General features: G+C 36.7%; 4 protein-coding genes and 2 pseudogenes across 4 annotated transcripts; 5 read left to right on the top strand and 1 right to left on the bottom strand.

Annotated features, from left to right (window-relative positions):
- Positions 1-1,895: 1,895 nt before the first annotated feature.
- LOC132934434 (uncharacterized) lies at positions 1,896-2,446 on the bottom strand. The gene is made up of 2 exons (XM_061000734.1): positions 2,206-2,446; positions 1,896-2,122 (listed from the first exon to the last, which is right to left on the bottom strand). The coding sequence occupies exons 1-2, from the start codon at positions 2,444-2,446 to the stop codon at positions 1,896-1,898; spliced, it is 468 nt and encodes a 155-aa protein (XP_060856717.1).
- A 27-nt stretch (positions 2,447-2,473) lies between these two features.
- LOC132933308 (putative nuclease HARBI1) lies at positions 2,474-4,260 on the top strand (annotated as a pseudogene).
- An 8,478-nt stretch (positions 4,261-12,738) lies between these two features.
- On the top strand, positions 12,739-15,828 carry LOC132934584 (uncharacterized). The gene is made up of 2 exons (XM_061000910.1): positions 12,739-13,283; positions 14,347-15,828. The coding sequence occupies exons 1-2, from the start codon at positions 13,200-13,202 to the stop codon at positions 15,655-15,657; spliced, it is 1,395 nt and encodes a 464-aa protein (XP_060856893.1). The 5' UTR covers positions 12,739-13,199; the 3' UTR covers positions 15,658-15,828.
- A 1,154-nt stretch (positions 15,829-16,982) lies between these two features.
- On the top strand, positions 16,983-17,990 carry LOC132933309 (uncharacterized; annotated as a pseudogene).
- A 1,195-nt stretch (positions 17,991-19,185) lies between these two features.
- LOC132933310 (uncharacterized) lies at positions 19,186-21,111 on the top strand. Its single transcript, XM_060999615.1, has 5 exons — positions 19,186-19,238; positions 19,975-20,187; positions 20,250-20,592; positions 20,655-20,855; positions 21,037-21,111. Exons 1-5 carry the CDS (start codon positions 19,186-19,188, stop codon positions 21,109-21,111), a joined length of 885 nt encoding a protein of 294 aa, XP_060855598.1.
- Positions 21,112-22,345: 1,234 nt separating this feature from the next.
- Positions 22,346-24,400, top strand: LOC132933311 (zinc finger MYM-type protein 5-like). Its single transcript, XM_060999616.1, has 4 exons — positions 22,346-22,475; positions 23,256-23,389; positions 23,451-23,552; positions 23,747-24,400. Exons 1-4 carry the CDS (start codon positions 22,346-22,348, stop codon positions 24,398-24,400), a joined length of 1,020 nt encoding a protein of 339 aa, XP_060855599.1.
- The last annotated feature ends 1,019 nt before the right edge of the window (positions 24,401-25,419 follow it).

Here is a 25,419-nt window from a genome sequence, read left to right on the forward strand (position 1 = left end):
TGTCCCAGTTGACCTACCCTAGGGCCGGCCCTGGTGCTAGGCCGTCATCTGACCATAAGTCATCGAGATTGAGATGGTTGCTGCGTATTACTCCAGCTAAATATAAAAGTCCGAATAGTGCATTTATTTCAATGTTTGATGTTTCACGTAAGTTACTTTGATTACTATAATTTTGACGAAGTTTATCTAGATAAATATTAGTGCACTTCACTATATTATCAATATCTGAATTTGGAAAATATATTTTCCAACCATCTAAAATTGATACAGCATCGCGAGCAACTCTTTTTACACCTGGTAAATGTAAAACTATATTACGTCGCCGAGTGCGTATTTTATTAGACGATGGGTCAAAAAACCATTTAGTTATATTATCTTTCCCTAAGTAATACGACGGTTCTGGTAAAGGACTTCGACTTCTAGAACGTGATCGCGGAATAATTATTGATCTATTACTATTACTTACATTCGACTCAGAAAAATCATCGTCAGAGTTATCGTATTCATTTTCAATATGTTCATTAGCACAGTCAACATAATCGGGATCAGCAACATAAAATTTCGGAGAGGGCTTTATCAATAGGTTTAAATACGGCACGTATGGCAGAAGGGGAAAGCGTAGCGAAATTCGCGAATAGAATCGAAGAATTATATTACAAATTATGTGCAGCCAGTACCATAGGGTTGAACAAAGCTGAGGAAACTGTAGTGAAAAACCAAACGAAAAAACAGGCTATGATTATATTTATGACGAGGTTACCAAATCACTTATATATATAGTACTGAAAGCAAGAAGTCCTTAGTCTTTGGAGGAGTGTATACAAATGGCTCTAGACGAAGAAATCGAATATAATTCTAGGATGAATATCGAAAATTTGCAGAATAATGCGGGAAGTCAAAATTTTGGTAAAAACGAGAATCAGGGTGTAAATGGGGATAATACAAAACAACAGAATAATAATGGTAAAAATAATACATTTTACCGCAGTAATAACGGGCATATGAATCAAAACGGTAGGAATAATAATTTTAATAATCGAAATGGTTATAGTGACGGATACAATAAATTCAATAAAAATGTTAATCGTGGAGGATACAGTAATTTTAATAATAATAATCGTAACGGATACAGTAATTCTAATAATCGCGGCGGATATAGTAACAATTATAGACAAAATTATAACGATAATAATAATCAGCGAAATAATTATGGTAATAACATAGGCGGAGATTTGATCAAATTTGAGGCGGGCTTAAATGTTGCTTTGCAAAGTATGCCGTGGGCGCTTCGCCCCCACACCACCTCTCTAATATCTATCATACCTTCACTCTTCAGTAAGCATCAACTATTAAATTACTAAATAACAAAACTACTAAATATGAATTACTAACTATATAATATGCACTTCAAAAATTATTAATTTATAATAAAATAAATATTTTATTATTTTAATACAATAAATCTATTTTTATCGGCAAACTTTCTCAATACTGATATTGATATCTCTTTCAATGTACAATATTGAAGAGTTATTAAATTTTTCTTGCAGCATACTCGTGCGCAGCCATGTCTTGACTTTGCGCATTGCAGAAAAGCTTCGCTCACATGTAGCCGAGCTGATTGGTATAGTTATGGCTACCTGTAGTAGCTTGTATAAGTTGGGAAACACACTTTTAGAAATATTTTGTTTTATTGTATTATAATTTATTTAATTTCCTGATTGCAAGATGCTGTTTTTTGCTACGGTCATCTCTGACTGAATATTGAATTTCGATAAATCCAATAATCCCTGAAAACAGTTAAAATGTTTAATGTACTAATGACTTTTATCATAAAACTAAAAACTGAAGATTTACTTGATAATGATGAATAAAAAATTGACTTTCTTCAAATTTTAGTTGAAAAAAATTATCAACAGATATGCCCATTTGTAAACATTCGAAAATCTTTCTTTTAACTTTGTAACTGGTGTGTTAAGAATCACATAGTACGCATTTATTCTGTAGAAATCTTCACTTGTCTGTACGTTACTTTGTGTAGGTTCTGTGTAATGTGCACTAGTGCTAGCATAGACAATGAAATTTTTAAGATCATTTGGTTCTTTCCTTTTTCTTTTATTTCCTACATTTTAAATTAAAATATAATCAATACAATAATCATTTTTATTAATAACATAGTTAAGTAATCAATTAATTAAGGTATACCTTGGAATGGATTTGCAATAGATATATTATTAACTGTTGCAAATTTATTTATATCCAACCAAATTTCAGCAAAACATTCAACGGTTTTATAATCCTCTAAGGACTTGATTGTAGATTTAATAATAATTGCTGAATTTCCAAGAGTTGAAGATTTTTCTTGCAATTTGCATGTTAAAATATTAATTATTGTTAAAAATGTATGTAAAAGAAACAAATATACAACAAATTGTCCTTTCCTCATATTGGTTAAAATTCCTGAAAAATAATAATGAAGAGGTACACATTAACTTCAAATTAACAAAAAGTATCTATAATCTATACATTAAAACATTAAAATATGTGAGGGATGCATTTTCAATTTCAGATTCATTGTTCCAAAAAAATTTTCGTTTGACAAAAAATGCAACTCGTGCTTTATTTGAGATATTAGCACCTCATATAGAAGTCCAACAACGTTCATCATCAATAAGTGTAGAAATAAAGGTAATTAGGTAATTGGGAGTAGGTTATTTGCACCAAAAATGAAATACATACCTAATGTAAATTACATCATGGCGGGATGGCAGGTATTCGAATGATTAATATGCACCAAAATAAATAGGTAGACGAAAGCAAACTCCAAATTGTAAAATATAAAGTTAGCTATAATATAAGCCTATATAAGTCTATAGATAGAGATAAATTCGATGTTATGCCTAATCGGTATATTGATTTGAATCTGGAAAAAACAATGTCATGTTCAGCACTGAAAACTATTTTCTTAAAACATTTATCTGTATCAATAATAATTAAAGAGTTAGTTAGAATGATTCATAAGATAAGGATTCTTCTACATTTGTCTTACCTATAGGTCTTAATAGAATTACATTTTTTTGCGACGGGCTCATACCAATCACCAGTGGGCAATAGTCGGTTTACCGAAGTATCACAGTCCACTACATCTCGTTGTTTAAATGAGGTTGTATCTGCACTCAACCATTCTGAAATCTTTGGTGTTTGGGTTAATTTTCCTTCAAATATGCCAGAGTTAATTGAGAGCCGCAATAAGTAATACAAGTATTAATAATAAACTGTTATTTCTTAGTTTAATACATAAGTCTTTTTAGATTTTACAGGAAATCCGGATTTCCTGGTGTTATTGGCTGCTTGGATTGCACACATGTAGCCACATGTCCCTCCTTCTAAAAACTTAAATTTAGATGAAAATCAATACCCAGAACACATTTATATAAACCGTAAAGGTTACCACTCGATAAATGTTCAACTAGTAATAAATTCATCTCTGTTTTTCATCATTGTTCTATATAGGTAATATTATAATATTACAATATTTGCCAAATTTAGGTTTGTGATGCGAACTTGAAAATTCTTAATGTAAATGCATTATTTCCCGGAAGCACGCACGATTTGCATATATGGAATAATAGTGAAGTACTACCATTCATGCAAGAATTACATGCTCGCCAATTTACAGATTTTTATTTATTAGGTGAGGCATATTTTAGATACCAACCAATTACATTTTAAGTAATTATAATTTTAGGAGATTCTGAGTATACTTTACGACAATGGTTACTGATTCCAATAAATAATCCTTCTACAGAAGCTAAGGAGTACTTTAATGCTAAGCAAATGTCAACGAGAAGTATCATTGAACGTTGCAATGGGGTTTTAAAATCACGGTTTAGGTTTGTTAATTTAATCATTAAATATTTAGTGAATAATTATTTATTTACAAATTATCAATAGATGCTTATTAAAAGACAGAACGTTGCACTGCAAGCCAGAGAAAGTTACAGCAATAATTAATGCATGTGTTGTTCTTCACAATATTTGCATATCGTACAATGTACCAGAGTACACAGATGACATAGAACATTATGATATGGGAATTTACAATGTGACAGCAGAAGAAAATAATAACAACCAGAATAGAGACCTAATATTAGGAAGACACCAAAGGGAAAAAATGTTAGGTTTTTACATAATCGGAGAGTTATGTAATAATATAATATACAGTTATAAAATTTGTTTTATTTAAATTGTGTAGTATAACTATATGAAAAACTTTGTATTTTATAAAATAAAAATATGATATAATATAATGATAATATGCAGTTACAAGTAGCTAACAAAAAAAGAAAAAAAAAGATAAATTACACTGTTTAAATATGTATAACAACTGTTAATAATAGTATTTAACATCATAATACTAAGTATTAAGTAATAAAAAAATTAAAAACAACTAACAATAGGTAGGTGCTTATCACATTCATGTCAATCATAGAATTGTTTCTTTTTTTTTATTAATAGGTTTATAGGTATAGTAAAAAACGAAGTAATAATATTACTATATTATATAAGTATATAAATGTAACACACACAGCCAACAGCAAGTGATTTAGGGACATTTATGCCAGTCAAAAAATTACGTGATGTAATACTTTTAACTACTTATACTAAAACAAAATAATGACTTGTTATTAAAAGATTTTAATGACATATTTATGTCATCTAATATGTCATTTGTTCTTTCCATTACACTTATTTTTTTCTTATAATATTCAGTCTTAAGTTTCATTTTTTCTATGGCTACATCTACTAGATGAGCTGTTGTATTATCCATTTTTTCATTTTTTGAAGTTGAAGGCATTTTATGTACTATGAAGCTTTTATCGACTTCTTCAACATGTTGCTGTTTATCTATTTCACAGTCGTAAGCTAGAGGTTCAAAAATATTATCATCTGCGACAGAAAATATATCAAAGTCAATTTAGATTCGGAATATAGAGTATGTTTAATTTTAACTCAATTTAATTACGTACCATCTACATTGTTCACTATGAAAACTTCTATATTTTCAGCACTTGATGAACATTCCATTCCAAAAAATATTTTGTACATTTAATTTATTTTTAAAGTCATTTATTTATTCTCTGTTGTATTTTCTTGAAAAAAAAAATGATCCCAGAAAATTAAACCAATGAAAAAAAATGTCAAAGCTATTTAAACTACTTTATAAAATTATTTACATCTATACATGTGGTACTTATGGGTTACCGTAGAAGATAATACTGGTTATTGACACTTTATCTCGGGTATTACAATTTTAAGTATTGTATTCTACATTATACTAAACAAATAATATACTATAGATATACAAGCTTCATATTATGGTAAGTTTTCTACCAAGATCATTAAAAACTTTTGGGAGTAATAATTTACCTGTATGGTTGAAAACCATTTCTCTGGTTAATGATTGGCCAGTTTTCTTTGTACCGACGTCATCGAATGTAAACTTTACTACTGATTCGGTACTATTTGAATGTCCACCCACAGCAACTTGGCTCAGTAATGGTAACACATCATTTTGAACATCCGACATTATAACATCACAAGGAGGCCCACCGCCAGTACCTTTTTGATGCCTTTTTATAGCAGCTGCTTTGGTTTTAGGTGTAGCTTTTGTATCTTGCCACGCCTGGAATATATCCTTGGCACATAATCGTTTTTTTACAATATTTTTTTTGTTCAATATGACGCGGCTACGACGGTGGTGGTGGATGGTCCGCGGAGAGCCGGTTGTTGGTGCGGTAGGTCGGGTGACACACTCGAGCGTTAAATTAACAACACAAATTTCGGTTGAAGTCTGAAGAGGATTAATGTTTATTTCCCCGTAACAGGTACACGTATAGAGGTATAAATATATATGTATTGTGACTGCTCGATCATGTTTGTCATGTTCTCGAGAGTCATGTGGCCGCCTCGAACATTTCACGGTCGCCAACCACGGACCGAGACCCGAAAGCCGGAGTGCCGTGGATTTTTTTTTATTATTTAAGAACGTGAATACATTTGACCCAGTAATAGGACAGGTGACCGACGGTGAAATAATAACACCTCAATTTGGGGAAAAATATATATATATATATAAGTTTATTTGAATAAATTTTGGATTGAAGTTGGTGCCGAGAAAGCCGAAGGCATAAAACTCGGTCAAAGTAAAGTTATAAAGATAATAATAATAAGTATAATAATAATAATATAATAATAATAATCTCATAATAATACCCTAAATAAGTATAATAATAATAATATAAAATATAAACATTACTCACCACACGGCTCCGACGGAGCGGTTTACCGGCGAGAGGACAACAATAATGTACCATAATAATAATAAGTATAATAATAATAATATAATAATAATAATCTCATAATAATACCCTAAATAAGTACCGGCCACGGTGAGAATAGTAATAAAGATGTACCAAAACGTTACCAGTAAATTAGTGTGGGTCTTGTGCCGCCCTTCGGCGCATCAGCGAAACGCGTGCTACTCGCTCATGGTACCGGGAGCTCAGACGGGAAAAAAGGTAGTGGTGGCTTTTGCTGGTGTCGGTCAGTACTTTGCGAGCTTTGGTGGCACGGAACACGACAGGTGAGGGAGGGGGTCACATACGTACAGATAACGTGAGTGGCCGGTACTCTGGGCCGTGGGTACTAGGAGGGGAGCGTGTGTGCGACTGCCGGAACGGTGGTGCAGTATTGGATCGGCGGAGACTGGGGCGCGCGGGATAGTATTTCTTATCTATCTCGTCGCATTTCGCGCTCCTACGGTACCTGCTAGTACAATTATAAATTATGGTAATATTGTTTGCGTTGGACGTCACAGTATACAACAAAAAAAAGAATATCAAAAAGAAAAGAAACGAACAACTGACGGCGGCTATATGAGACTATATATGTGTCGTTTAGGTCGTGGTGCGTGTATAGTTGTCGAACGGGTGTCTTTTTACTAGTGACTAGTCTACGACGGCCGGTACTCGTTCTACGCGACTCGCCTTCCCGTCCCACCTTGTGCCTTTGTGGCGTGGTGGGGGAGATGGCGTTGTCGCGCTGTAGCCCGTAGTGGCGGTTGACGAAAAATGTAGACTGGTCGCTGCGGTACCTGTACTTTGTACTGGTGGCCGCTGCGTACCGTGTCATACTCCCCCGCAAAACCGTCACACGGGGTACACTTGTACCGGTTTCTGTGTGCCATTATGGGACGGGGTGGCTTGTACTACCTCTGGCTTTCACTTGAGGTAGACTTGCCCGCGCCCGTGTGTGTTACTGGGGGTGTTTTGGGGACCCTACCGGAGTGTAGAACGAGTGATTGTCGTCCAACTCCGGCATCCCCTCGAACGCCACCAGCCAATCTGCCTCGGTTATGTCTACCGTGGCCTCTGATTGGTCTGGCGACTCCTGGCTGGTGGGCTGTCCCGGCTCCTCGGACTTGCCGTCCTTGGATGCCGGTTTGTCCACCTCCATCGGTGTTGGGTTGGCCGGAGGCGTGCCGGCTGCTTCCGGGTCTGAGGTTGGCGCGAATTGCTTGGCAAGCCGACGTTGTTGGCTTGCCTCGCTTTCCCTGGCCTTCCTCTTTTCCTTCAGCTGCTGGAATTTACGGCGATTCCGTGCCTGCTGCGCCTCCATCCTCACCCTTCCCGTTGGGCTGGGGAGTACCCCGTTTGCCTGGGTACCGGTGCCGGCTCCGCAGGTGTTACGGGGGCAGGTGTCGTTGCTGGGGGTGGTGGCCTTGTCAGGGACGGTGTGCGGCTGCCGGGTGTTGATGTTAATGGTGGTCGGTGTGGCCGCAACCTCCGCTGGATGTCCGTCGTACGGTCCGCCCAGCCCCGGTTGTAGATGGCCGCCCGCACTGGGTCCTGCAGGAGTTGGCGGGTAGTCATCCTCGCGACCTGGGCGGCTGTTCGCGGCTCATCCTGGCCACCGGATACCAGCCCCAGCCGTTGTATGAGCTCGGCAACCTGCTGCCACTTCTCCTGCTGTTGGCCGGTCATGTTGTCTGTAAATGATTGTTATTACAGACAATTGTTTATTTAATGTTGGCCTATCGGTGCCCGTTTTAGGCATGACACATGTATTTTCCGCGGCGGTTGTTGGTCGGTTTGGAAGACTCCTTTCCCGACCTGTTTTGCCAGTCTTACCGGTCCCCACCACTTTGGTGCGAAACCGGCGTGAAAATCTTTGTGTGCCTTAGATAAGTGGTGTGCTTTGTAGTAGACTACGTCGCCCTTGCCGAACTTCACCGGTGTGCCGGTGTTCGTGCTTGGTTTTACCACTACCTTTTTGCCTAAAATACGTTTCTCCCGCTCTACCCTCTCTTCCTGTGTTTTTTTCGATGTGTACCGGCGCCGCTTTAGACAGCGCCCAATCTCCGGGTCTCTTGCACGGATTGTGGCGTCTTCGGACTGCCACTTTTCGAGAGTCGTCGCGGTGAGTGGTGTGTCGTCACTAACGTGGTTATTGAACATGGAAAATATTCGGTCAGATTCGAGGTCAACACTGGTTGTCGGCGCTGTGGGCGCCCCTACCAATTTTTCCTCAAGTCGATCTTCGTCTATGGGTGTGCCCGGTGCCGGGTCACGAGATAACAAATCTGGTGCTTCGTTTTGTGTTCCCGGGACGTGTACCGTACTAAAATCTAAATTAGCTAGTTGTAGTGACCAACGTGTTAATTTTGAATTTTTGTCTTTAGCCCTGTGTAACCATGTTAGTGCCGAGTTGTCGGTTAGGAGTTCGAAACGTCGGGTTTCTAGGTATGGACGGAATTTGTCTGTCGCCCAGATTATCGCTAAGCACTCGCGTTCGACCGCGGCGTACCTTGTTTGCGTTTCGCTAAACTTTTTGCTTGCGTAGGACACTATGCGTCTTTCCTCCGGTCTGTCATCCCGTTGGAAAAGTACCGCACCGGCTCCTATTTCGCTTGCATCTGTTTGCAGACAAAACGGTTTGCTATAATCGGGTGGCGACAATTTTGGTGATGTGACTTGCGCGTTTTTTATTGTTTCGAACGCTCTACCTCTGTCTATTTCCACCGTACTCCCTGTTTTAATAAATTAGTGAGAGGTGCTATGGTATCCGCGTAATTATCTACGAACTGGTTGTACCAGTTGCACACGCCCAAAAATGTACGTACGTCCCTAACCTTTTTGGGAACCGGAAAATTGTCAATGCATACCAATTTTTCCGGTTGTTTTTGTATGCCCTCCGAGTCTACGATGTGCCCTAAAAATGAAATTTCGCGTAGGCCGATTTTACATTTTTTTGTGTTGCACGTTAGTCCAAACCTCTTGAGCCGCTCGAGAACTTTGTCTAAGTGGGCCTGGTGTTCGTACTCGTCCCTTGAAAATACTACAATATCATCCAGGTAAACATGTATGAAATCATCCTGGTACCCCTCATGAGTCTCACGAAAGTCATTGGACTATTCTTTAGACCGAAAGGGAGGACTCTGAACTGAAATAGACCTCTACGTGTTCGGAATGCCTTATATTTTCGTGCATTTTCGTGTAGCGGCACTTGCCAGTACCCCGACTTAAGGTCAAAAATGCTGAATATTTTCGCGCCCCGCATTTGCCTAATCATTTTGTTGAGATCTGGCATAGGGTACGCGTCGGATTCCGTAACGTCGTTAAGCCTCCTGCAGTCGACACAGAAACGAAAAGTTCCGTCTTTTTTCTTTGCCATTACTACTGGTGCGGTCCATGGTGAGGTGCTTGGTTCTACGAGCCCCTGGAGTTCCATATCGCGTACCATATCGTCGATAGCAGTTTGCTTCTGCTGCGGATATGGTTTGAGCGCGATTGGGGACGGGTCTTTTAGCAGAATTTCGTGTTCAATTAATTTGGTACGTCCTACTTTTTTCGCTGAATACTACCGCGTATTTATTTAAAATCTTGGTTAGTTTCGCGCGTGTTTCGGGGTCGTTTCCGAATTCTAATTGTGACAGGTCGGGACGAGTGGCGGGTGGCTGAGATTTCCCTTTCCAACATGTCGACGTACGAATTTGCTTATTACGCGGCGTAATCCCAAGAGACTTCATTGTTAACAAGAAAGTCGTGTCCTAGTAACGCGTCGCAATACAAATTGTCTAGGATGGTCGCTTCGAATTTTATATCGAGTGCACCTATCCTAGCTTCGAATGTGGAGGTGCCACTGGTTGTTGCAGTGCGACCGTCCGCCATCCGGACTGTGTTTGTTGGTCCGTGGGTGGGTGTTTTGCCGTATTTACGGGCTACTGTCGGGTTTACGTACGATTTTTGTGCCTGCGAATCTAATAGGGCTGTTAATACCTACCAACTCCGATTCGGATAGGCCGGTATTTACGCGGCGCGCCAGCTGGTTTTTAATCAGCACAAATTCCGTTAACGACTGTCTGGGCGTTTGACGTGTTGACACGATGTCGGCGCGCAATCGAGACTGAATTTCGGCGTTATTGAAATTTTCATAAAATTCTTCCCTAAATTCTGTCCAGAATAGGTCGAGTGCCCTAATAGAATTGTACCATGTACTCGCCGTTACTTTTAATTGCGGCTCGACCGCCCTGCATCAACCCGATGGGTGTATACGAGCTTGCGTCAAAATCGACTCGGTATTGTCTATAAACCGTACGGGGTCCTCGGCCCTAGTTCCTGTGAACTCGGGTAACGAGGCTCTTGCTGTACGCAAGTCCTCGTACGGTATTAGTACCGAACGTTCATGTACGCGTGCTTCGTATGACGCGTGTTGTGACGCGCGTGTGGTGTGACCCGTATAGTCGTGTTGACTGTCGCGCGTGAAGAACGGTCGGTTGTTCGTGGCGGCAGTGTGGCTGGCGCTCGGCTGAGCGCCGCCTTCGTTGCGCTCATACGACCTACCCGACTGGTAACTATCGTGTGTACGAGTTGTTATGTGTACGGGTGACGGGTGGTTGGTGTACCGCGGGACTGCAAAGTCGTGTGACTGCTGCGTGGCGGTCGTACGCGATTCCGTAAAGAACCGCGTCATGCTTGTCTCAAGCGCCATTAGGCGTGCCTCGAACGACGTTGTGTCGTTCGTTTGTGGCAACGTCAGTTTTAACTTTTGTAGTTGTTCCGCTGCGGTTTTAAAAATGTCGGTATTTGATGGGTGTGCGGACTGGTCCTGTTGCATGGTCAGCTGGTTGTCGTAGTCCTCTGGCCGATCGTCCGTTGGTCCTTGACTTGCCGTATGGCTTGTCGAGATACCCCTAGTCGATGGTTCGAAGAGATCAGATGACTGACGTCCGTGCTTAACAGCGTTGATCGAGCGTGTGGTTGCTGTCCAGTACCGTCCCCTAATCCTGTGATTGGGGGCTGCACTGGTTCGAACCTCACGTTCTCGGGAACTAGTCCGCTAGAGGTAGCTTGTGCTTGGTGTGTGTACGTGGGTTAGAGATTTTTTTTTTTTGTTTTGACGTAAATTCGTGCGCTGCCTACGGATGTTTACGTGTTCTATTTGGCGATTTCGGTAATAGGTCAGCTGTTGACGGTACCGCCGTTGCGTTCCCAGAATAGCCGAACTTTTTTTATTTTTTTTTCTGTTTGAATCGAGAACCGGAGGAGGAACCGCGTTAGCATTACTTCTCCTCCGGCCACCATCGTTTATTGCACATAAAATAGGTTAATTAAATTTACAATAACTTCGTCCTTAGGCGCTCCCACACCACCACCTAGCCGCCCTTCCTCAGCGAGTGCTGGTATAATATGCGACTGCCAGGAGGTGATGTTTATAAGCTTACAGTCAAATATCAAAAATACAAAATGCTTAGGGCGTTGTTTTGAGACGGTGGACACTGCGCTCCCATCATTCTTCACGACCCGGCCGGAGCCAGCCGGTCTCGAGTCCCGTACCTGTCGACGCCTGGCGTGGTTTTGAGACGGTGGGCACCTACTCTCCCATCGGTCTTCTCGACCCGGCCGGAGCCAGCCGGTCTCGAGTCACGTACCTGAAGACGCCACTGTCACGCACGGTCGAACGCCTGCCTAGCGCGCTCCTCCTCCTCCTTGAGGCTCATGATGGCCTCTACCATCCTGTAGAAGAGGCGGAGCCTCTCTTCGGCCTCAGCTAGCAGGGCCCCTCTCTCCTCGGGGTCTGTGGGGAGGGTGTCGAATTCCGGCCCACACAGAATGGTCAGCGGTTGTCAACTGATGGCCGAGCCGAGATCCCAGCTCGGCGCGGTGCCCGGTCCAGTAATCACATGACAGTAACGTGTGTTCCGCCGTGTCAGAGTCGGCTGGGCAGTGGTTGCACGCAGCGCTGGGGGCCCTGCCTCTCTTCGCCAGGTACTGCTGGAAGCACCCGTGGTTGGTCAGCGCCTGGGTCATGTGGTAGGTCTTGACTGTTTTGGTGGTCCATCTCGTCGTCCTGATAGGAACCGGAATCTGACATGATTCCGGGCCGTTGCCCCGAAGGGGGGGTGATGCCCCTGTTCGTGGACCCTCCCGAATCACTCAAAATTTGGCAGGCGGGGTGCTGGGGGGGTCCCTGGCGGGTTCCCGAAGTTTCAGCCGAGTCGGGTGACCGGGGCCTGAGATCCCTGCGAGTCCCTTGGTAGGGTCTTCCGACGCGGGCGGCGGAGGGGGACTTGTAGGGGACGTAAATCGAAAATCTTTCGTGAAGGAACTAGGTCCCTAGCACGAAAACTCGCGGAGTTATACTTAACTCAAAAAAAAGAAGCGGGGGGGTAACTTTCAGTATGTATACTCTGTTCAAAATAAGACGATGACCCGGCGGCGACCAGTTTTTGTCGGGCGGCGGTCAGACTCCACCCATGAGCATCGATCACGTGACCGAGGCTCTGGTGGGATGTGCACGCCGCGTGAAGTGGATGTGCGTGCGTGCGTCATGCATACGGCGCTGGCGAATGTGCGTATGTGCGTTGTGCATTATTTGGTGGGTTTTATTGGAATGTGCGTCCCTTAGAGGACAAAAAGAACAACTAAAAGAACACCTGCTTGATATCCCCCTGCAGGATGTGCGTCGGCAGCACTATCTTACATTGTACATTTCACTGATACAACGCATTTGTGCTGTGATCTCTGTTGTAACACCACCGTATTTGCTTATATTTGTCTCTGTGTAATAACTATACCATACTATTTTTTTATTTTTTTTATTACGTTGTTTACAAATTTTACGTAAATCAATTTACAATGAGTGATTGTTTAGATGAGGTTCCTGAAATGGAGAATATGGACGATACTATTTCACCAAAAAGAATAAATGTACCAGGAAAAGTGAGTAGACAATTGAAATTTTCAATTTTTCTAAGTATTTTTTTTTAAATAACGATAAAAATTTTTTGGTTGACTAGAAAATTTTGAAAATTTAATACAAGGTTTCTTATAAGTTGTTCTCATAGTGATAAAAAAAAATCCAAAATCGTTAGTCACAATTTTTTTTTATAAGTGCTTAAAGTTCAAATTTATACGAAGTATGTCAAAATTGCGAAAATTTGCAAGTAATTTTGTGGTTGAAAAATCATAAAATTTTTTTCTTTTAGAACTAAGTTTTTAAAATTTGGTACAAGGTTCTCCATAAGTTTTTCTTTAAATATCTGTAAAAAAAACTCTACCGGACTAAGACAAAAAATTTTTAGGAGTGTTTGAAAGTTAAATTTTTACAAAACCGCGTTAAATAACGGTTTAGCCCCAAACGATTTTTGATATTTGTTATTATTCAAAAAGTATAAGTCGTAGAAACTTGAAAATTTTACCAGTTGTTTAAATTTACATTTTCTTTATACAGTTTTATTTTCAAAATATTTCACTAATTTTTAATCTATTTATAGGCATTTGAAATAATCGATTTTCTTTGATTTTTTTTTTATAAATGTTAATAAAAAAAATTAAGCTGGGACAAAATACTTGAAAATTTAATAGAAGGGTCCACATAAGTTGTTCTAACTCCCATTCATAAATTATAAAAATACATAGGCAACATTTTTTTTATAAGCATTTAAAGATCGAATTTTGACAAAATTTATCAAATTTAAAATTGAATAATTATTTTGTATTTAAAAATTTATAAAATTTTCAACTTTATAGCTAAGGATTGAAAATTTAAAACAAGGTTCCACGTAAATAGGTTATATATAAACTACTTTATTTACAATAATATCATTCAATATACTTGGTAATATCATAGGCTGACTGACCGTTTTCGCTCAGAATCGTTTTTCTTATACAATGATAGTATATTCATTTAATCCATTACAGTGACCCACTTGTAACCTACTGTACAGCAGAGCGACATCCACTTACCGAACTTTTTTTAAAATATTTTTTATTTTAATTTTAGGTGATACTGAGTCGTCAAAAAATGATGATTGTCAATTTATACAAGGACTTAACAATGAAAAACCCAGATATGCAGTACAAGATAATGATGGCTGAAATTTCGAAAACATTGGGCATTGGCTTGAATTCAGTGCGTAAAATCATTTCTGAATATAAGACTACCGGAAGTGTCAAATCTCCTGATAAGAAACGCAGTAAGAAGTGCCTGTTCGAAAAGATTGACGATTTAGATCGAAATGCGTTACGTCAAAAGGTACATAGTTTTTGGTTAAGAAAAGAATTACCTACGATCGACAAAATTTTGGAAGCAGTGAATGACGATCCAGCGCTTCCCAATTACAAACGTACCACGTTGTATACAATTATAAAAAAATTAGACTTCGTCTTCACTAAAAGGAAGAGATGCAGCGTTTTAACAGAGAGGGAAGACTTGCTTGTTTGGCGTCAAAACTACATCTACGACATTCGTAAATACCGAGAAGAAGGTCGCACGGTATACTACCTTGACGAAACCTGGGTAAATGCAGGTGATTGTGTTGAGAAATTATGGGTCGACAAAACCATTCAGTCAAAACATGATGCGTTCAACAGAGGTCTGACAACTGGTGCGAAGAACCCGACAGGTACGGGTAAACGATTGATTGTGTTGCACATTGGGTCGCATAAAGGCTTTTTAGAAGGTGGCCTTTTATGTTTTCTGTCGAAGAAAAATAGTGGCGATTATCATGATGAAATGAATGGTGACCATTTTCATGAATGGTTTCAGTCAATAATTCCTCGTCTCGAACAAAACTCGGTCATTGTGATGGACAACGCCCCATACCATTCAGTAAAGACTGAAAAAATACCGACATCTTCATCAAAAAAGGACGACATTTTATTGTGGTTGAAATCAAAAGGTGTTGTTATTGATAGGCCAATGTTTAAACCACAATTGCTCACAAAGGTCAGAGAAATAAAATCCAAGTATACGTCATATGTTGTCGACAACATGGCAAAAGACGCCGGGCACACAGTATTAAGATTACCACCTTACCACTGTGAGCTAAACCCAATTGAATTAGCATGGGCAATGGTGAAAACCTATGTTAAACAAAATAATACGACATTCAAAATTGATGACGTTAGAGTTCTCTTAAACACTGCAATTGAACGTGTTACCAGTGAAAACTGGCAAAATTTCATTCAACACGTGATAAAGGAGGAGGAGAAAATGACCGAAGTCGACCGAAATATGGACGAAATTATTGACAACTTGGAACCCTGCGTACTCACAATAACAGGCGAGACTTCCGATTCTTCCGATTTTTAATTGTATATAATTTGTAAAAATTGTTTTAATTTATTATGTAATTTATTTTGTATACACATTTGTGATAATTATTTTGACGATCGTTTTAGAGATTTATAATATATATATTAAATACAATTATATTGTGTTTAAAAAATAATATAAACAAAAATAGTTTTAATTTATGAATTACGTATACGTATTTTTTTTTTATATTTATATTACCCTATTGTTAATAAACAAATTAATATTTCAATTATGTTTACTTAATATCATGGTCTAAGTATATGATAAAAAATATACATTAAAATATTATATTACAGTGTTCGTAAACCGCCTGGCGACCGCGGCAGAGACATACAAACAAAACGCATAATGTATTTTAAATTATTTTAACTCATCAACAGTCGATACTAGACTAATTGGTGCTCCCGTCGGCGGAGTCGCGTTTGGTGCTACTATAGAACAAAAGCCACGCCCATGCGCACAACTCGGCCGCCGGGTCATCGTCTTATTTTGAACAGAGTATAGTGTAGGGAGGTCCCCACTACAGTACCGCGTCGTCCGCGCTTCTTTCTGATGAGTCCTCGTGGAGATATGGGCACTCAAGCAAGTGCCCGCACGCGCAGGGGCGCGTCGCAGTCGCGGCCGCTGTTGGCCGGGCGGCGCGTGGTGCGGGAAGCGTTGTCGTGCGGAAAGCACGTGTACGGAGTATAAGGTTAGGTACTCACCACGATCCGGCGGCCAGCAAAACCTAATGGCGAAACTATGCCGAGAGACCCACGGGGGTTATGATTATCAGGCCGACCTAAAAACGACACCGACCTGTAACGCGAACTTGTTAGATAGTTAAATCGAACGAAACACACTTAACTAGTTTAATCAGGCCTTAGCCGAAGAAAACAAAATGCTGCCACTGGGGGCGGGCCTCGGAGCGTCGGTCGTGAAGACACGTGTGACTGGTGTACGACCGGCGCGCTAACTGAACGACCGGCGCGCTAACTGACAGAATAGCCGAACTGGGTCGACGTACTCGGCGGCGGCAGTTGACGGCTGCAGCGGCTGAAACCGGTTTTGGCCTGCGCGCTGTGCTGTTATCGACGGTAATGTCGCGGGACGAATGGTAGGCGTTGCGGAGGGGTGGTGGTTATTATATAACTACTTCCCAATCCGTATCATCCTAAGTCCTAACCGTTATTGAGCAACCTGTTTACAAGTACCTATAAATAAAAACAATTATTTGTTTTATTATTTATCAAAATACGCCACTACTAAGTCTATAAAAATGGGAAGGAAAATGTTTTTTTTTCTTTTTAAGTTTGACGGGACTCAGTTAGTATTAAAACATGGACTTAATTAGTATTATACCCTAAAACAACCCGGGACTCAATTCGTCAAAAAAGGTTATACTGGGACTTAGTTCGTATGCAGCCTACAAAATAACTTAAAATTTTTGTAAATAAGACCCTGCCTGTGCGTAATCTAATTATTATTATTTACACATATTATGTTCTGTATTAATTTGTACGACGCGCTACATTATCAATATTGTTCGTTTTAGGAATAGATTTACAGAAGGAGTGGAAAAGTCTTCGAGATGGTTATGTCAAGGAACTAAAAAAAATAAAAACTGTTAAGTCTGGTTCCGCAGCACCTGTCAAGTCGTCGTATTTATTTTTTAGGAGACTACAATTTCTACAACCAACTGTTCAAAAAAATTCTACAGAAAGCAACTTTGAAACAGATTTTGACAGTTATGAAAATCCAGAAACTGAAAACCTAAACCATGAGACCAGTTCTAATACACCAAACCAGGCAGAAAAAATTCAAACCAACAGCAACAAAGAAAAAAAATTAAACTCCATCCAACCGACGAACATTTTGCCAATATCATTGAGAAAAGTCTAAACAATAGAAATAACTCCGAGAAAAAGGAAGACGATGAACTTTTTTGTATGTCGTTATATAATGAAATCAAAAAAGTGCCTGAGGCCATGCGTTTGAAAACAAAGATTGACATTTATAATTTAATTTTACAAAAACAAACTATCCAACAAACACAATCTCCAAGTCTTACAGTGTTGTCTCCAACTAACCATCCCTCCACATCATTCGTTCAACCACCTCCTCGACCATTTGGGTATCCACAATATACGTATGCTATGCAACAGAACCATGGCAACATAACCTACCAAAATAGAGTACCTACAAATTAGACAACTGTTCCTTATGAAATGCGTCAAAATTATGTTCATACACAAAACAACCAAAATTTGGACTCTCCCAGAACTCCGTCGACTTCATCTGGTATCACTGAGAATTCTCAAGGGTCATCCGACATTGATTTATTTTAATGAAAAATAAATTAATTATGTTGATTATTTTTACTATGTTTAAATTTTGTTAAAAGGTATTGATTCTTTTTTTTATTATTTGTTTACTTTTTTATTATTTTTAAAGGTATACCTACCGACCAATTTAAGAAAATATTTTTCAGTTAAAAAAGTTTAATATTTTGTTTTGTTTAATTTGAATTAATAAAATTATAATTTTTAAATTTTTGTTTTTATTTGTATGAATAATAATGTAAATGGCCTTACCTCAATGTAACGATAAGTTTTTCTTGTGGTGAAATACAATATCTTACAGTGTGTTCATTTGCTTCCAGGTCATTTTTAACTGTATCCAACAGGTCATCAAATGATTTGATGGACATACGGAAATAGTTAAAAAATTTTTCCTCGTGATCCCTAAGCTTCGGATATAAGCTAATATAATGGCTTGAAGAAAGTCTAGTTTTTAAAATGGGATGAACCCAATACTTTCTTTTTTCTTTTTGTCTTCGTCTTCTCATTCTTTGATATGTGACCCACAAACACACAGCATCTGACACGTCCATTCTCGTTGAATGTATAATACAGACTATGTTATATTTTAGATGTTATATGGCTGAAATTAAAATGTTCCGCACTTGACGCGCGTCCATGTGAATGATCATTTAAAGTTAAACGCGCGTTGGGCGATTCACTGCCGTGCGTGTACGCGCGTCCATGTGAACCTAGCCTAATTGCTGCAGCCTGCAGGTGGAAAATATAAAACTATTATTGTCAGTGTGTCACATTGTTCTCGGCAACGTTATTGTTCTAGGGTAAAAGGTACCTACATAATATAATACGTCGTCGCCTTATCAAGTACAATCCCACCCGCCGAAATCAATTGTCAAATGTGTGCGTGTTGCGCACTATAATATCTATTTATATTTTATAATATCCACAATGTCCACTAATATCCACAAAGTAAAATTATAAATACCTATTATTTGTTATTAATATTTGTACACCAGTGTCGACTATAGTACACGACAGTCATTCAGTGTAGTCAGTCAGTGGTGTAGTTGAAAGGAGCTGTCGCTACTATTACAAAACTGTTCATTTCGCACATTTAAATACTTGACCTAATTATCATATTATTCTCAACAATTATAATTATATATTGTTTTATATATTTTATAAATATTTGGTTTTGGTGTTAATTATTTTTTTTTTGACAATGGAACATGAAGGATTTATGTACAGAAGTAACGGCTGTAAAAATGGAATCTCGTAAGTATTTATTAATAATAATTAATATTAGGTAATCTGTAGGTATTTAAATAACATAAATAATTAAAACAATCAAAAAAATTCCTTCTGAAAACTCCTTCCTTCTAACCTAACCTAACCATCTGTTTTTAATTTGTCAGTTAATGTATTAATGTTTGTAGATTACACTAAATTGTATTCAGTTTGTTAATAATCAGAATGATGCAATTATTCTTCAAGAGATTTTAGATAGATTGGAGTAGATTAGATTCTTTTTTCCCTAGAGCTCTTACGTTATGTAAATGTAACCTAATTTGTAATGAGTTTGATTTTTTTTTTTTTTTTTGTCTCGTGATTGTATCAGAATAATGAAAGCTTTGTCATTATTTTCAAGTTAAAATCATTATTATTATATTTTTCACAATTTGTGTATTATATTATATCATTTAATTTAAACTAAAATTTATATTGTACCTATATATTATTATTTTACTTTATGTTTTTGGATGTCAAGATTATTATTATATCTTCTATGTTAAAGGGCTTGTCCCATAAAATTGTTATTAAAAAAAAAAAACATATTGAATTCTTCAACCTTGAAATATGCTTTTTATGTGCTACAGAATGTTGTGGAAGCTGCATATTCTCAATAAAAATGTTTAAAACTATTCTCTAATTGTAATTGTAAATGTGTAAACAAAAAAAAATAAGAAAATTAGATAAATACAATTCCAACATAACAAGACTTTTTTTTTAGATACTTTAAATGTAATAAAGCTTCATCACATTTATGCACGGGATCAATGAAAAGATTGAGAGATAACAGCATTGTTATAATTCAGCCACATAGAAATCATGGGGGGGATGCAAACAATACCGTCCTCATCAACAGTTTTAGAAATGTATTAAAACAAAGAGGATCAACTGAAAATATATTGTTAAAAACCATTTATGATGAGGAAGCAAGAAGGTAACTATATCACATATAATATAATAAATTGAACATTGTGTAATAATAAGTATAATATAAAGGCATTTGGTAGCTGCATCTTTATACCCCTGGTCATCTGCAGAGTCTATTATGCGTTTGGCCAGAAGAAAATCATTGCCCAGATTACCGAATAATTTAAGGGAATTTGCCACACTGTTTGATGACGGGCAACTTGAAAGATTTAGTTGTTGTGAGGCAAATTTTTTCAGATGTTGTGTACAAGACACTGATGGTAAAACAAACATCATATTTGCTTGTACTCAACTTATTCATACTGTGTTACTGAACGATGTAAATGAAATCCATGCAGACGCCACCTTCAAAATAATCCCAGCTAATATGGGATATCAATTATTGGTTTTGCATTGCATGATTCAAAATTATGTAAGACAGACAAAATTATGAATGTCATTATAAAATAATAATACTTTAAAACATTTTTATAGTCCATACCTATCATTTACGTTCTGATGGAGAGTAAAACGAGAAGATCGTATGAATGTGTCTTTCAATTTGTAAAAAATAATTTACTACCTACATTAAGACCAAGTATAATCATAACAGATTATGAAAGTGCTTTGAGGGATGTACTATTATCAGTTTTTCCTGGAGCCCAATCTGTTGGGTGCTGGTTCCATCACAACCAAGTAAGAGTTACATTATGTTACCCACTTTTAAATTTTTGATTATCATTTATAACATATAGGCAGTGACGGACTGGCATGGGTTGCCAGGATGTGATCGCCCGTGTACACTTAAAATTATTTAAATTAACTGCTTATAAGAATTATTTTCATTACCTAATCTATATTTGTTTCAATTTTAAAGGCTGTATGGAGAAAAATGAAAAAACTGGGTTATTTAAACCATATCAATAATAATGACAATGCTCTAAAAGCGTAAAGACTATTCAGTGGCGCTGAACCCTATATTGAGGTCGGGCCTTGGCCCGACATCTTTTGAAAATTTAGCATGGGGCCGCTGCATATTGGGCCGAAGTTTATCTGCCAAACCGTATGAAAACTCCATTACAAAATTAAAGCCTACATTGCCTACTATTCTAATGTCTCTTAACTACAATATTTTGTTCATTTATTGTGTGCACTGTGCACTGAAATGTTTAATATATTATGTAGACATTTAACCAGCTATATTTACTTGAATGCAGAATGGTTATTGGTTAGTGCATACGGTAGTGAAGTCGTACGCGATCTACCCAAATAGGCGATCTCGACACAATTGCCGTCTCTACTCGTTAGACAATAGTAAATAATATTTCATTATGAGTTCAAGAATCGGACATTTCTATCGTAATATTATTTGTGACGAACAAACATGTGTGAATTATTTAAAAAGCAAACAGTTGTTACCTCAAAAGTCAAAGGCTCGAAATGAAGAAAATCATTTAACGTGCAATAAAGTGAGAGAAGGCGTCAGCTGTGGTGGAGATATTATTATGATATTATATTTTTACAATAATTATTATTTTTTTATCAGCATCATTATCAAGTAAGATATAAAAAAATCATAGACCTTATACTAGTATAAGGTCTATGAAAACTTACGGAAATTAAATACTATTTTTAGTGGATTTGGGTAGATCGCGCACTACTTGAAAACAAGTTTGGTAGATCGCGTACGACATCACTACCGTACATACAAATAATTAAGATATTATGAGAAAATAGTTATTACCTACTTATTATTGTAGATTTTTATAAATAGTACTAAATAATAAATACTTTCACGGCTACGCATGAGCGTCAAACCGATACGTGAACAGTACACGTAATATTATTATGTCGTTGCCTGTTGGTGGTTGCTGGTCGGTTTATTGATAGCGCGATGTTGGGCGGCAGGGAGGGTAAACGAATATCTAAAATAGTCGCTATTAATAAATTATTATTATTTACTGATGTTGGATTATTGTCATTTATTTTGTAATGCTGTATTGGCGTATTACTGTGCGTCAACGACACTCGGTGTCACTACAGTGTAACAGCGCAAGCGCAAGTTCGTAACGACTAACGAGTTCGAGACACGAGTTACAAAAAACTTAAAAGTTAATAGAATTTGGTACTATCATAAAGAATAAATTATATTCATACAGTTATTATATTTTTAAATTCAAATCAACATGAATAAAAATAAACACAAAGGTGGAGCAGAAAAATTACGGCTAAAACGGATCGCAGAATTTAAAGCTGCAGGAAATGATCCTAAACAGAAAAAATTGTCATTTGGTCTCCACTCAGCCTCAAAAACAAGTAATTAAGTTTCTATATTAATTATTGTGAATTGTGATATTGGTGGTTTTTAAATATTATGTTAATAAAAATTGGTATTTTCATGTTCAGAACAATAGAGCATATTGATATACCTAATACTTATTCACTTTAATCATTTTTTTTTTAAATTAAAAATATTTTTAAAACAAAATCTTTGTGGATTTAAATATTATTTTACCCAATGTAATATTGGCCATTGAATATGAAATAACATATACAAGGATATACATTATTTTTCTTTTAATTTGTAAATAAATAAATATAAAATGTAGACTGTTTGATACCTACTTCTTGCATTCTTGAATTACATAAAAAATTAAAGTAAAATATAGTAAAATTTCAATCAGTTTTGAAAAGTAGTAACGATTTTCTTGAATTTGTTTTTTACATCCATCTGATAACTGACTTACAACTGATCCTTGTAATTTTGAACTTCTATAGCTTTCAATTTTTGATTTACTTATAATATGGTATTTTCGGGTAGAATGTAATTTCAATTTTTCATTTGTCTAATAATTTGAACCTTAATTAAAATAAAATTATTTACAACAGTCAACAAATATTCATATTTCATATATTTCTATCTCTAATTAGAAATAATAACCAGTTGGTAGTTATTGAAGAACAATTAAATTAAGTATAACAAAACTATTATGCATAAAATATAATACTTTTCTCCAATTTTGAAAGCCTTTCTCTGTGAAAGTGTCTTGACAATTATTTCCCAAACCAAATTAATAAACATTTATGTTTTAACAGATGAAAGTTTATTGTCATTTTCTATAAATAAAGAATTAGATTCTCCAAACATTATAGAAACAGAGTCCAATAGTAATCAACATTTAACCAATCAACCACAACTCCAATGTCCTCAACACTCAGCTTTAGATACGGTTTGCACATGCAATATTATAATTTGAAAATTAAACTATTATAATAAGCAATAACTTTTAGAAATCTAATCAAGACATTTTGACAGTTGAACAAGAAATTATACCATCAGAAAATGATAATATGGATGTTACACCCATTGGAATATCGTCAACGTTAGAATCGGTACATTAAAAAAGTTAAATTAAATTAATTACATTTTTCAAAAATATTTTATAATCTAAACTGAATGGAAAATATTAAAAATGTCCAAAACTTTTGTTAGATTTCACTCTAGATAATTATTTATCTACACACTTGTTGAATGTTTATGCCTGTTTTTATGTTAATATATTTTTATATACAATATATTTTTTCAGAGTGATAGTTCTTCAACCAAAGAAAATGAATACCAATTATTAACTGAAAATTCTAGATGGAAAAATGACCCTGCAAATTTTAAACAAATCAAACAATTAACTCCTGAGTTGAGAAATATGATTTTAGAATGGGGACCTTGTCAACCTAAGGAACATGAATTGCCTCATAATGAATATCCAAAAGACAGCTCCAAAAGAAGTTTTCATTCATCTTGGTATTCAAGAAAATTATTAGATAGCACATTTGAACAACGTAACTGGCTTACATATTCTCCAAAATTAAACAAAGTGTTCTGTTTGTATTGCATAATTTATGGAAATAATTCAAATGATGCCTGGGTGAAATATGGTTTCAATCATTGGAAAAATGGTCATATGGCTTTAATTAAACATGAAACAACCTCTGCTCATATAATGTCATCATTAAAAGTTAAACTAAAAGGATGTTGTTTACCACTCTTACCGTCATTAGTAGAAGAACACAATAAACAAGTATCCTTTAATAGAGAATTGGTAAAACAACTAATTGAAATAACAATATTTTTAGGACAACACAATCATTCCTTCAGAGGTCACAATGAAAATTGGAAAAATAACACTACAGGAAATTTTAAAGATATGGTTGTCTTACTGAGTAAACATTCTCCTATATAGTCAGTACACATAGACCAACTTAAAAGTAAAGGCAAAAAAGAAAATTCTTTTATAACATGGGACCGACAAAACCTATGAATAGAGTCTATTTCAGAATACATATTTATTTATTTATTTATATATTTTTTATAAACGGACATGAGTCCTTAACAAATTTTTATCTGTATACATGGTAATAATAATACATTATATAGTTACAAGTTACAAATATAGACAAGAATATTAAAAGAGTAAATAACAACAAAGAAAGAAGTAGGGCGAGACATGCTAAACAAAATCAAAGGTAATGGAATTACCCGCAGCTATTAGGGTATTAGAAGGACAGTTCATCATATAATTTGTTTTATATGGGACGGGATGGAATAAATCATTGCATCTTGTGTTACGGTGATTTACTTTAAAACGGATAAGGGAAAGAAGCTCATCACAATCGATATTCCCTAAGAGTAAATTGTGTAAACATTTTGATAGAAGTAAAGTGCGTCTAGTTTTGAGCGGAAGGAGATTGATAAATGATAAAACTGAATCATAGGAACTATGAGGTGGTCTATAGATACTAAACTTGAAGGAGATGAAACGGAGGAAGTTATTTTGAACTGATTCGATCGCATCAATCTGTTTAGAAGTGTTGTTAGTCCAAATTAATGGACAGTATTCTAGGTTTGAGCGAACAAGGGCACAGAATAAAACTTTTAGAGATAGTGGATCATTGAATGATCCACAAGTTCTTTTGATAAAACCCAGGTTGCGCATTGCCTTATTTTTATCATTTCAATATGGGCCGAAAAATTTAGCTTAGAGTCGAAAATGACACCTAAGTCTTTAAAGTTTGTTAATAATTCAATAGGAGTGCCGGAAATTTTGTAATTGTAATTGATGACATTTTTACTTAGGCTAAATCGCATAAATTTACATTTGTTAATGTTTAATAACAGGCGATTAGTTGAGCACCAGGATTGAATGTTATCGATATCGTTTTGTAAGTCGAGAGCGTCACCTTGATTGTTAATTATTTTTAC

The sequence above is a fragment of the Metopolophium dirhodum genome, chromosome 1 (assembly GCF_019925205.1).
Source record: "Metopolophium dirhodum isolate CAU chromosome 1, ASM1992520v1, whole genome shotgun sequence".
In the NCBI taxonomy this organism is placed as follows: Eukaryota; Metazoa; Arthropoda; class Insecta; order Hemiptera; family Aphididae; genus Metopolophium; species Metopolophium dirhodum.

Excerpts from the sequence above, each read along its gene's own strand:
- LOC132934434 (XM_061000734.1), bottom strand. The coding sequence starts at position 2,446 with ATGAGGAAAGGACAATTTGTTGTATATTTGTTTCTTTTACATACATTT. Across the intron at positions 2,123-2,205 it reads TATTGCAAATCCATTCCAAG|GAAATAAAAGAAAAAGGAAA; the intron begins GTATACCTTAAT and ends TTTAAAATGTAG.
- LOC132934584 (XM_061000910.1), top strand. The coding sequence starts at position 13,200 with ATGAGTGATTGTTTAGATGAGGTTCCTGAAATGGAGAATATGGACGAT. Across the intron at positions 13,284-14,346 it reads GAATAAATGTACCAGGAAAA|GTGATACTGAGTCGTCAAAA; the intron begins GTGAGTAGACAA and ends TTTTAATTTTAG.
- LOC132933310 (XM_060999615.1), top strand. The coding sequence starts at position 19,186 with ATGGAACATGAAGGATTTATGTACAGAAGTAACGGCTGTAAAAATGGA. Across the intron at positions 19,239-19,974 it reads GGCTGTAAAAATGGAATCTC|ATACTTTAAATGTAATAAAG; the intron begins GTAAGTATTTAT and ends CTTTTTTTTTAG. Across the intron at positions 20,593-20,654 it reads ATTGCATGATTCAAAATTAT|TCCATACCTATCATTTACGT; the intron begins GTAAGACAGACA and ends ACATTTTTATAG.
- LOC132933311 (XM_060999616.1), top strand. The coding sequence starts at position 22,346 with ATGAATAAAAATAAACACAAAGGTGGAGCAGAAAAATTACGGCTAAAA. Across the intron at positions 23,390-23,450 it reads AACACTCAGCTTTAGATACG|AAATCTAATCAAGACATTTT; the intron begins GTTTGCACATGC and ends AATAACTTTTAG. Across the intron at positions 23,553-23,746 it reads TATCGTCAACGTTAGAATCG|AGTGATAGTTCTTCAACCAA; the intron begins GTACATTAAAAA and ends ATATTTTTTCAG.